The sequence below is a fragment of the Semicossyphus pulcher genome, unplaced genomic scaffold (assembly GCF_022749685.1).
Source record: "Semicossyphus pulcher isolate SPU_LCO1_2020_fin unplaced genomic scaffold, fSemPul1.0.p SCAF_20, whole genome shotgun sequence".
In the NCBI taxonomy this organism is placed as follows: Eukaryota; Metazoa; Chordata; class Actinopteri; order Labriformes; family Labridae; genus Semicossyphus; species Semicossyphus pulcher.
This window is the reverse complement of record NW_027211694.1, coordinates 16,506,811-16,519,436: the sequence shown is the minus strand read 5'-3', so window position 1 is coordinate 16,519,436 and position 12,626 is coordinate 16,506,811. Positions and strand designations below refer to the sequence as shown.

General features: G+C 39.0%; 1 protein-coding gene across 1 annotated transcript in view; it reads left to right on the top strand.

Moving 5' to 3' along the window:
* LOC138599313 (kinesin-like protein KIF21A) overlaps window positions 1-11,911 on the top strand; it is a 34,490-nt gene extending 22,579 nt beyond the window's left edge. The window contains exons 16-36 of the mRNA XM_069670915.1: window positions 97-296; window positions 393-500; window positions 1,314-1,382; window positions 1,491-1,633; window positions 1,723-1,867; window positions 2,136-2,330; window positions 4,152-4,253; window positions 4,725-4,890; window positions 5,943-6,000; window positions 6,665-6,719; window positions 6,991-7,205; window positions 7,349-7,504; window positions 7,767-7,799; window positions 7,966-8,102; window positions 8,214-8,298; window positions 8,410-8,499; window positions 8,592-8,750; window positions 8,824-8,941; window positions 9,057-9,227; window positions 9,377-9,576; window positions 9,751-11,911. Of these exons, the coding sequence (XP_069527016.1) occupies window positions 97-296; window positions 393-500; window positions 1,314-1,382; window positions 1,491-1,633; window positions 1,723-1,867; window positions 2,136-2,330; window positions 4,152-4,253; window positions 4,725-4,890; window positions 5,943-6,000; window positions 6,665-6,719; window positions 6,991-7,205; window positions 7,349-7,504; window positions 7,767-7,799; window positions 7,966-8,102; window positions 8,214-8,298; window positions 8,410-8,499; window positions 8,592-8,750; window positions 8,824-8,941; window positions 9,057-9,227; window positions 9,377-9,576; window positions 9,751-9,808 (2,663 nt within the window). The 3' untranslated portion in view covers window positions 9,809-11,911. The remainder of the gene's footprint in view (window positions 1-96; window positions 297-392; window positions 501-1,313; window positions 1,383-1,490; window positions 1,634-1,722; window positions 1,868-2,135; window positions 2,331-4,151; window positions 4,254-4,724; window positions 4,891-5,942; window positions 6,001-6,664; window positions 6,720-6,990; window positions 7,206-7,348; window positions 7,505-7,766; window positions 7,800-7,965; window positions 8,103-8,213; window positions 8,299-8,409; window positions 8,500-8,591; window positions 8,751-8,823; window positions 8,942-9,056; window positions 9,228-9,376; window positions 9,577-9,750) is intronic.
* The last annotated feature ends 715 nt before the right edge of the window (window positions 11,912-12,626 follow it).

The following is a 12,626-nucleotide window of genomic DNA, read 5'->3' as shown; positions in this document are numbered from 1 at the left end:
CAAAGACTTTTCTTTTCACCCATTTCAAACATATAACGCAGAGGAAGCTTCCAGCACAATAAAAGGTTATTCTTTCATTTTCTTGTTCATCTCCAGGTTCAGTGGAGTCAGGTACCGAGGAGAAGGCTAAGAAGATCAAAGCAGAGTATGAGAGAAAGCTGAGCTCAATGAACAAAGAGCTGCAGAAGCTCCAGTCAGCTCAAAAGGAGCACGCCCGCCTGCTGAAGAATCAATCTCAGTATGAGAAGCAACTAAAGAAACTCCAGCTGGATGTGACGGAGATGAAGAAGACCAAGGTAAAGAGATGTGTTTTATTTTGTGTTTTTTCTCTTACTCTACCATACTAGTTTCAATGTTGAATTTCTCCTGCTGTGTTGTTTTTTGTCCACCAGGTGGCACTGATGCGTCAAATGAAGGAGCAGCAGGATAGAAACAGAGCCTCAGAGTGCAGGAGGAACAGGGAGATCGCCTCTCTGAAGAAAGACCAGCGCAGAGCGGAGGTGAGAGGGAGGGACACATCAACACAGAGCTTTTTATCTTATATCTTTTGGGGATATTTTATTTTGCTTTTTCAAGTTTAAACACATTAAAGGAGCAGTTCACCCCTGGAAAAAGCCACTGTCAAAGCTGGTGTTCTCTGTAATCGATAGAAGCAATATTATTTGAAACTGGCGCCAAAGCTGTGGAGAAAGTTGTACAAACAGCCCGTGGTTTGTCCATTCTAAATTCCTATAACACCCAGCATGCATTGCGCCCCTCCCTCTGAAAGGAACGGCCCAGCGAGAGACGCTGGTGTGAAATACTGCCGTTTTCCAGTCAAGGACATTGATCGCTGCAGGCAATGGCTCACAACGGTACCGAATCCAAAATAGGTCTAGAATATACCAGTGGATCGTCGAATAAATTTGGGGCGGAGGCGGGCGTCCTAGATTGAGGAAGTGTAGTTTAGTAAGCTCCCTGGCTGGTTTTCCAGGGCCCATTGGAGAAGCGGATAGCGTCCTCCAAAGGCACAGAGTGAAATTGCTTTTTTTTTTCTACCATAATGATATTAGTTCCCCATGATAGGACTGAGGTTAAAAATCAGCGAACTGGCCCTTTAACAACAGAGACTGTATATGTATAAAAGGAAAATACAATACATTTAAGTACAGTAAATGATAATACATATTGAAAACAGACAGTACGGTAAATGTATATATTTGGTTAATTCTTGTCATGTATTTGGTTGATTCTTGTAATGACTACTTACTGAAGGTCAAGTTTACTAACCCTTTTTCCACTTGTTTCTTTCCTAATATTCATTCTGCTAACAGCACCAACTGAAGCAGATGGAGGCTCAGAAAAGACAACAGGAGTTGATTCTTCGTAGGAAGAATGAAGAGGTGAGACACACACTCACATAGGAGAGATAGGGACAATATCATTGGATTTGCATCTGCTTTTGTTTATTTTAATGTGCAAACTTACTCCCTACTTTTGAACTGAATCAGGTTACAGCACTTAGGCGACAGGTGAGGCCTGTGTCTGGGAAAGTGAGCAGGAGGACTAGTGTACCTGAACCTCACCATGAGTCACACAGATCCACCCCAGGAAGGATGCACACTTCTGGAGCTGCTGCATCCAATGGAGCCAGGTACTGAATCTGAGGGCGCTTACATGTTTGAAGTATCCGCGACAGACTGGTTATGTGTTTTAGGAATTCTAAAAGCGCTTTTTGCCCAGGAGTTCCCCTGTGAGGATGGGAAGTATCTACCTCAACCGGACTGCCAGGGCCAAATGGCAGTCCCTGGAGAGACGAGTCACTGACATCATCATGCAGAGGATGACCATCTCTAACATGGAGACGGATATGAACAGATTGCTGAAGGTAACACATCACGTCATCAGTAAATGAGATGGTTATTAAAAAATTAAACAAGAAGGAAGAAATTGTGTTTTTTGCCTTGTCATGTAAAGTAAATAATATTGTCTATAGACAATTTAAATCTTTGTATATATCCCTGGAATGCTTTATATATTTTGAACTTTAATCTCTAGTTTGAATAACCCAATGTTTACAAAGAGGCTTATTCTTTTGTTCTTTTCTTCCTCTATCCTTTCAATAACCTCATCCTAAACTCTGCCAACCACTTAAGCAACGGGAGGAGCTGACCAGGCGAAGGGAACGGGTGTCCAGAAAGAGAGAAAAAATGGCAGTGGATGGTGCAGATGCTGACCGCACACTGGCCTCCTTGAACGAGGAGCTGGAGTCTCTGAGCGCAAACATTGATTACATTAATGACAGCATTGCAGACTGCCAGGCCAACATCATGCAGATGGAGGAGGCCAAGGTAAGTTTGTGTGGAATCCCAGAAATCTTATAAGGATTGCAGCAATTATGTAAGTTTACAAAGAATGTTATTTATTGGGGGATTTAACACGGTGTATATGGATTTATAAAACACATTTGACAACAGTAAACTGTTCTATGTACCACTACCTCATTAGCTTGCATATGCCTGCTCTGGACTGTTGCCCTCAGGCAAACAATTTGGAAATAATTGCACAGCTCAACAACACACACAGCTTTTTGGACCCCAATGCGCCTATTAGTCCAAATAACAGTGGCTCAATAGAACAGCAACCACTGTCAGTGCAGCCCATTAATATAGCCAAAAACTATGAGCCAACTTACTAATGATGCACACACAGCAGCAGTTCATTAATAATTCTACAAGTACATTATTTGATGAGCATTTGCTCTGCATGGTCTCTGGGTTCAAGTGAGCTTAAATAATTAGCAATTAGAAGTTATAGGATAAATTGCAAAAATTGCAGGGATTTTCTGTAGCTAGCTGCTTATTTAAGATGCCTCTCTAAGTGCTTACCAAAATGCTGTGGTGCTTAACAAGGCATTTTTCAATTTAAAGCCTGATGGCTACAGTTATAATGAGTTGGCCATTGTAACTGCTATGCTGTGCAAGTCGGCATGTTGAATACCAGTGTGGGCTGTACCTAATGCTTCATGTTGGTTCACACACCTGCACATAGAGCTGTATTTAAACAATCTAAAGTGCACAGGCTGAAGCACATGGTGCAAGCTCATTTTGGGCATGTCAATTCATCATCATCATCATCAATTTTTATTTATATAGCACCAAATCATAACCAAAGTTATCTCAAGACACTTTACAAAAAGAGCAAGTCTAGGACGTACTCAATTTTTTACCTTATTTACAGAGACCCAACATTAATCAACCATGAGCAAGTTCTTGGCAACAGTGGCAACTGTTTAACAGGCAGAAACCTTGAGCAGCACCAGGTCATTTGCCTCGACTGGAAGGGCAGAGAAAGTGGGATAGAGGGAGATGCAGAAAGAGAGATGTCCAACTGTACTTTTTGCTTGTTAATTATCGTGAAGGCTTGGAAGTAAATGACAAAAAAATGCAGTCCTAGGACATTGTTGCTTACTACTAGCTATTTTTAAACTAATAATGTTTTCCCCAATTAAAACTAATTAGAGTTAGCCAACAGCCTCAAGAGACAAAGTGTGAATTGCTGGCTTGGGAACATTTTTATATCTGTTGCCCAATCCTTCCATCACCTATGTGAAAACCCCTGTAGCATCAAATTAACTTAACTTAACTTAGCTGACATCTTATTAGCAAGGTATGCTACTGCAGACATAGAGAAATATGTGCATTAGAATAAGTAGTATATATAGTTTCTATTAATTCAAAAATATCAGGCTGAGCTCATCTAACTGACATTTGAGGCAGCTTTTTTTGTTGTAATTTTAAACTTTAACAAAATACTTGCATGTTGTTTTTCCGCATTTATCAGCTTCTAATAAAATCTCATATCCCCTTTCACTCTTCAATCTAAACGGTTTGCTTTGTCAGTTGTTTCAATTAACTACAAAACACCTGGCAGTTACTGTTGACCTTGAAGTTCTGGTACGCAGATTTAGATTTAAAATAGCTAGCAAAGCTAACTCTTTCTACTCGTGTACAGTCTTTTTGCTAACTAAAGTTAGCATCAATTCACAGTTGTCTAACTCTTGACAAGAAGGCAAGAAAATATATTTCCTTTTTATACACTATAGTCAGAAACGTCCTGTGACATTGCTTACAATGCCACTTTATTAAATGTGTTATTATTCTGACCTACAGGAGGAAGGAGACACAGTGGATGTGACTGCCGTGATCAGCTCCTGTAATTTATCAGAGGCTCGCTTCCTCTTGGATCATTTCATGACTATGACCATCAGCAAGGTACCTACACCCCATGTTGACTTAGGGTTTAGTGGGAGTCGTGTAACCTTAATCCAACTTAGATCCATTTCAATATTCTTATTTGTTATTATGTATTTGTTATTTATATCTTTCGAAGTAAATGGACTGTATGAATGTTAATGCACTGTTGTTGCTAGTGTATACTGTAACTATAATACACATTCGCTCGTCATCCTGCTTTTGTAGCCATGGTTTTTTATAAGATTGAATTCAATGAGAACCTACAGAATCTTTCATTAATTAAATCAAGTCTCAATTACATTTAATAAGATAAGGTGAGATTTGATTTGATTTGATGAAACCTAATTGGTGGAGTGATTCAATAAGTTCAGCAAAGCAGCAAAGAACAAAAATACAATAATGGAAGTAATGACAGTAACAAAGGACTTTTAAGTTTAAAACACAGAGCCCTCATTAAAAACGACATGTCTGCAACATGATTACTCACAGGGTCTACAGGCATCTCAGAAGGAGTCCCAGCTGAAGGTGATGGAGGGCAGGTTAAAGCAGACAGAGATCAACAGTGCAACCCAGAACCAGCTGCTGTTCCACATGCTGAAGGAGAAGGCTGAGATCAACCCGGAGCTGGATGCACTGCTGGGCAGTGCTCTGCAGGGTAGGGACCACAGGCAAACCCCTAAGCATGTCAAGCACAATCACCTCTATTAATCATCCTTTCTTTCACCATATTGCTACATTTATTTTGCAGGCCTGTATTTTTTCCATTATGGAAATATTTAACGCCAGAGAAAACGTTATTTCATTGAATCTCCTATGAATCAAAAAGCAGGCCTCTAAAATAAGGAGTAGCTCTTTTCTCATCTTTGGGTTGATTTTGATTTGTTTGTTTTGTTTGTTTGTTGTGTTTGTGTGAACTCAGAGTTAGGTTACCTGTCACCAGGTGAGTATGAGATGCATAGCAATGTGACTGTTTGAGACAGTGTGGCAGATGCACACTCAAAGATTCTGAAAGAATTTGCTCTGAATTAAGAAACTTTTAAATTAAATAATGGAATAACAAATATTACTTTTTAAGCCTTAAAAAAAAGTCTAGTTGTATAGTAGCTTACTTGATATACCCAATGTGACTGTAATCTTCCTGTTATATTACATTAATTGAAAATAACAGTTTCTAGAATAGATTAACAAATCTTTTAGTGTGCATAACCCGTCAGTTCATCTTTTAAAAACTAATTCAGTCAAAGTAACTCTGCCATTACGTGCATGATAACAGTTTCCCCTGTAACCCCACCTGCTAGCAAGTGCCACTCCGGCTGTGAACTAAACAGCAGTAAAAATCCAAGCCGCAGAAAGACTCACAGCGAAAGTTTTGTGTGCACAGCAGTTTGTGTGTCTGTGTTACAGTCTCTCTCATGCTTTCTCCATTCTTTCTTTATACAGGACAAATACTACCTTGCAATGTTGCTTCCCGTGGCATTACACTAATGAATCCCATTTGTCCCCCTTTATCTAAAACTAAACCTGGTGACCCCCGGCCTTGTTATGAACTGCTGAAGCTGTAATCAGTGTTGTGCTGTTATATACTATAGCTCGCTAAATGGCGTTTGTCTTCATTTTTTTATAGAAAAATCAGTCAATTTTCGGATTAATTTAGTGATGAATAATGTTTCACTACATGTGGTAATGTGAATGTGTTTTACTGTGCAGAGAATGGAGATGACAGCAGTAGTGACGAGTCGACTCCCAGTCCAGCCACGGAGGGAAGGTAAGCACAGATACACAGTATTCCTTTTTTCAGGTTAACAATCAGGTAGTTGGTCAATGTGGCGAAAGCATGTGTGTCACTGATAACCTAAAATTATGGCTGCATTGTATTTAGGCATGGCACTTCCAGTGACTTGATATTGTGGTAGAAAGGGCTGTAACATGGAAGTAGTCTTTTGTCTCTACAAATCTACAGTGCAAAGGTGTTTGGCCAATAAGACCTCTGCTTAGGTTGACGGAGTGAAACAAAACAAACAGGAGGGAGACACAATCTGTACACGCCCACACAGTCCCGTACAGAGGTCAACTCCATCTATCCATCCAGGGTTCATACTTAGATTATAGCTTTTAAGCAGCTGAAAAACATTAGCTACAGAATATAGTTTTAGAGCTATGTCAATGTTTTTAGCCAAGCAAGCAGCATAGCAATGTTACCCAGCCATTCACTGGGATATAATATAATAACTTTATACATTAGATATTTGAATTGTAATCAGGTGATAAGCTTTATGAGAAACATCCATTATCTGTGCTTACTAATGGCAGCTGTGCTTTGAGTTCTTATTTGCTAATTTAGTAAGGTATAAACGTTAAATAACTGATGAACATAAGCATATTAGCATTTAGAGGGTGTAACTAATTGAAAATCTATTACTTTCTTTTAGCACGCTTGCATCAGATCTGATGAAGTTATGTGGTGAATCCAGACCGAGAAGCAAGGTACTGCACTGTGAATCGCAATCTGATGTGGTGTTAAAAGGATGAATAGAAAAGCACTACAGTATAGTACAGTCCATGTACCATTTAAAGGTTTCTTAGGAGACCCACATACTCCATGTCCAATATGCTGTTGTACATTTTGTTTCCTATTTTACTCTCTTTGACCACAACTCTCCATTCCACAGTGGTTATTAATAGGACTTAGATTAATTACTAAACTGGTCTATTGACTTGTGACTCGATATTGAGCCAAACAATTCTGGTCACTCAGGCCCGCAGGCGGACCACCACCCAGATGGAGCTGCTGTATGCCAGCAGTGGAGATCTGTCTTGCGACTCTCCAACTGGAGACTTCCCGGCCCCTCTGCTTTCTGTCTCAGAGCGCCTGGAAGGGTCGTCTGACATGCAGGGTCATGCGCTTGGTCAGACCCCTGACCGCGAGCAAACTGTTTCCCCATCTGCACTGTCTGCCAGGCCAGTTGGACTGTAAGTGTTTAAGACTACATTTCTCAGTGGTAAACAATTATCTCAAGATATTTTACTCAGTTTTAAATGTTGAATATATATTATCATTCAGTGTCGTAGCTTTAAAATGTTAAGATCATTAAGATTCAGTACCCTGTCACCAGGTCACCAACAGGGCCTGAGAAGAGGCAGCTGGAGCGCTCGCCCCTAGCTCGAAGGAAGTTGCAAGAAAGAGGAGCCACAGCCACACACATTCCAGCACCCACATTCACACCAAGCACAACGGAGGCTAAAACTAAAGGCAGCGACTACAAATCACTGTAAGAATGAAGCACCATAAGCAGTGATGCATTGTATATTTTGTCCACAAATATGATATGATTTAAAAATGCGCAGGGAATGATTGAAATGTGATATTCTAAAAACCTTAAAAACAATATCATCAATTGATTATATTCATGTTGATGTCTTATAACTCATTGAATACAAAATTTTACTGTATGCACAGTATAAAAAATTTCAAAAGGTGGTTTATAATAGATCGACATTTTATTGGGCTTATATTTCATTTATCTTATTTAGGTTGGAGGAGTCACCTGTATTTGAAGGACACAGGTAATGTGCATCTCTTGCTATGTCTGCTTTTTAAATCGGAATCCATTGCCTCCCTCCCTTTTTTCAACAAACTTGAAGATGTCTCCATTTGAAACCCTGTTATTTGTATTTATGACACATACAAGTCAATGGGTATGGCTTTTTATCATGTTATTTTGTTGTGCAGAGGTGTAATTAACCCGGTGACGGCCCCTAAGAGCAGCCGGTTAGCCAAACTTCAATGTGTCTACGTAGCAGAGGGACACACCAAACCTGTTCTCTGCGTTGATGCCACAGATGATTTGCTCTTTACAGGTTCCAAAGGTAAAAAGCTAAATTGTTAGCAACTCTGAAAACATCAGCCTTCTTTTGGAAAAAAAAAACTTCCTCAAGGTCCTTTATCAACCTCACTGTTCCTTGTGTGTGCGTTTTCAGACCGCACATGTAAAGTCTGGAACCTGGTTACGGGTCAGGAGATCATGTCCCTGACAGATCATCCCAGCAGTGTTGTCTCCGTCAGGTACTACTTTCCAGCAATAGCACAAGTACAAAAGCTGTTATAGTGTTTAGTAGAAGTATATGAGGTGCTTTTGATGAGATGTTTTTTCTTGTTTTTGTTCACTTTTATCAGGTACACCTCTAGTCTCGTCTTCACTGTGTCCACTGCTTACATAAAAGTCTGGGACATACGTGACTCTGCAAAGTGTATCCGCACGCTTACGTAAGTACACCATTTCTCCTTCCACATTTTTTGTTGTCTATAAAGTAAAATGTTCCTTATTGGTGTGTATTTTGCATTTTTGTGGATTGCAGGTCATCAGGCCAGGTGGGTTCAGGTGACATCTGTTCGTCTGCCAGGAGTTTATCCATCCCACCAGGAGAGAGTCAGATCAACCAGATTGCTCTCAACCCTAATGGCTCCTTCCTTTACGCTGCTGCTGGCAATGCTGTACGCATGTGGGACCTCCGCAAGTAAGTTCAAACACATATAAGACTTAAAACTGTTTAAACACAACTTTTAATCTTCTTTCCATTCTTTGTCTAGGTTTGTGTCAACAGGAAAGCTGACAGGCCATTTGGGACCTGTCATGTGTTTGACTGTTGACAAATTAGGTCATGGACAGGATGTCGTTCTCACTGGCTCCAAAGACCATCATATAAAAGTAAGGGACACATAGTCACAAACACAGAACTATAAATATATTCCCGTTTGTGAGTGTAAGTAATAAACTACACAGGAACAATACGTATGTTGAGTATTTGTGTTTGTTTTTCCAGATGTTTGAGGTTGCAGAGGGTGCTCAGGGAAGTATCAGCTCCAGCCATATGTATGATCCGGCTCATCAGGACAGCGTTGAGTCGCTGGCCATGCATGGAGATGTTTTCTACAGCAGCTCCAGAGACCACTACATCAAGAAGTGGGACTTAGCAAGTAAACAACTGCTACAGGTACACTGTGATAGCACAGCAGTTTACATTAAGGAGCCACAATACTTTCACTCCAGATTTCAATACATTTGAGAAATAAAAAAAAAAATACTATATAATTTGAAACACAGAATAAACTGCACAAACTAACTGGCTGTTGTTTTCTCTAGCAGTCTGTCAACACACAGGCAGATTGGGTGAGTGCTCTGGGCGTCATGCCAGGTTCCCCAGTGCTGCTTAGTGGATGCAGAGGAGGGCTGCTACGCCTCTGGCACACCGACTCACTGGCACCCCTTGGCGAGGTCAGGGGACATGACAGCCCCATCAATGGCCTGGCCACCAACAGCAACCAACTGTTTACAGCCTCAGAGTGAGTTGCAAAAAAACAGAAATTTGGTGCTTTTCAATTCTTTGTATCATTTCTGTCATTTAAGTCTAGTAAAACGATTCAATCGTATTCCCTGTATCTAGAAACATGTTATTTAGAAGCCAGTATTGATTATTTTGATATGTTTTTTGACTATGTACTTGTGTCATTTTACAGTGATCGCACAGTAAAGGTTTGGGAAGCCAAAGGATCTCTGGAGGAAGGTCTTCACTGACACCAGTTTCTTCATTATCACCAAACGGGCCTGAAATTGAGGATCATCTGCTGGCCTTTACCAAATTTAAATGAATCATTTACTACATCACCAATAACTTGATGAAGTGTTGGATGAGAGTGTAAAATTGGGGCCTGAAAGTATGCGTCCCATACTGAAAAATAACCTTTGGACATCACTGATCTTTTACTGATACAGGGATACATTTCAGCGAAGTCTAATTAGATGCAACTGATATTATTCCTTTAAGCTCTGAGGTACCCAGTATAGGTTTCAGGATTACAAAACAGCTGCAGTGAAAAGCGCTAATAATCGATCAAGAATTCTCTGCTGTGCTTACAACTATGTTCAGTTTAAGACAACATGGATACCTTCTATGCATATAGTGACTTGTCGGAGCTGCTGAGAAAAAAAAAAGGTTTTTGGAAAAATATCTTGCTTCCTTGCACCAATTATTGTCCATCAAAACTAAGATTGCTGAAGGGTCTGTGTCCCAAGACAAGACATGGAGATCCCCCTGCTCACCAGCAATAACTGTGAGTCTACTCTGTGTGTTCATATGATGTGTCCTTTCGGTCATTGCTCTCTAGGTCATATTGAGTGTGTGTGTTCTCCGTAACCAATTACCTTATAACTGCTGAAACTGCATATGGTCTTATTCTTCAGCTGCTACTGCCAAATAGAACATGCCTAAAAAAAAAAACATACTACACTCCATCAATAGGGTCCTTTCAAATTTTCCAAAATATTTATTTCATGTTTGATTTCACCAATGAACTAGTCTAATGAAGAAATCTCTTATTTGGTCCAGTCATATAATTAAAATGAAGATAAATGATTTAAATGCAGTTTTACCATGTTAAATTATGTATAAGTTAATGAGGCTGAGAAAGCAGCATCAGTTAGCTCTTACCAGCTAGCCTTAACTAGCATCGTTACAGTCCCTACATTTTGTTTTTTTAAATTGTAGATGTTGCTTTTTGTAAGTTACATGGTTTAATGATTTCGTGGACTCTAAAACATATGTCAAAAAGTCAGCTTTTGATCTTAATCCAATTTTGACCACTGTGTTTTGTGTTTTCATCATTATCAGAGTTTATCCCTGATTTTATCTCTGGATATCAGAATGGCTGTTGGATCCAATTTAAAATTTAAAATAACACCCATGTCTTAATGTTCCCCAAACTCTCAACAGCTTGATAATTTCAATCACTGATTCATTTCTGTGTCACAAGTAGCAGCTGAGTATTCTTTAGTTGTTACACAGACTTTTTGCTTTAAGGCTTTGAAGTTTTCTCTGCTGAATGGTTTCACCTTTCCTTCGAAACATGCTGCTGTGTCTCCTCTGACCTGCATTTTAGGTCTCCAGCAAACTTCAAATATTTTGATTCTTCACCTCAAAGGTTACCCTGTATTCACTTTCTATAACCTTAGTCTGGATAACTCTTCTGTAGCAAACATATGGCTATGGCAGAAGTGCTTGTAGGAAACCTTTGATTTAGTTGTAATGCAGTTAGTTAAATGAAAAGACACTTTAATGAGAGGCAGTTTCTAATTTAAATAATGTGAATGTAAGTCATTCATGTTGATGGAATCAAGCACCTTGTAATTACGTATTTTGTGAAGGCATCTATTCCCAAAAGATGTGTGTTTGTGTGTTTTTAAGTCCAAATGATGTCAAAAGTCTTTAATTTGTTCTCCATGTACATTGCTGTTTACCTCTGCTGTCTTCGTATCTGTAAACGGCACACATGCTGCAGTCAGCGATATCAAACATTATTCAAACTCTGAATGTGCGTATAAAAATGCGACTATTTATTTTTTCCTTGATTTTTGACTTGCTGTTGTGTCTTCCATATCAATCAGAGATTAAGACCTCATTTCTAATGCCTCTGGTATCGTCGCATCTCAGAGGATGGACTGTAGACTATATTGGACGGACTCCTGTTTTATCATGGGTGTATTATCAGTGCCTGTTATTAATCCTAAATGGTGGGTTGTGACTGCAGAATCACTACTTGATAAATGCACACTATTCCTCATTAAAAAGGTCAGGTAACTTATTAATCGTGAGCTACTGTATCATTTACATGTATCAGAACATGATATGATCCACTTTGGATATTGGAGGTAGACATTGTTAACAATGATAAAGCCAATGGGACTTAAATGATTGCACTGAAAATCTAATTTTAAGAAATTATAAAACTGTCTTCCCATTGGCTCACACATCATACTTTATTACAAAAGACTGAAATAGATTACTTAGAAAAACTGGTATTGACTTGAACTTTTAATAGCGACATAAAAAATCTAAAAAAACAAATATAAGCTGCAATTAGTCCCAATTCATTTAAGATTGGATTGACTCTTTAATATCTTGAATAAAGCTGTATCTTATTTTGGAATTTGACTGTAAATCTACTGTTTTGTAAATACAATTGATTTTTTCTTCCTGCTGTTTCTCTTGTGTATGATTTCAAGTGATTGAAAATATCAGATGCGCTGTGAAATTCAATTTTAGAATAAAAAGTTTTGCGTCATTCATTTTTTTGTCTTGTCTATCATGCATTAATGTGATATGACCACATGGTGGTAGTGCTGTATAATGACTGGTGTGTTGCATAAGTAGTCTTGGATTTAATATTCTGACAAGTTCTTGCAAAAAAACGCTGTTGCATAATGAGATGGTCAATTTTCATTTGTAGTGTTTGTGTCCCGAAAATAGGTGCAATATTACACCAATAACGCAGCCTCATATTTGATACATTACACAGTATACTGTTACCTTAAAGAAATTAGATAATTTCTGAATCCT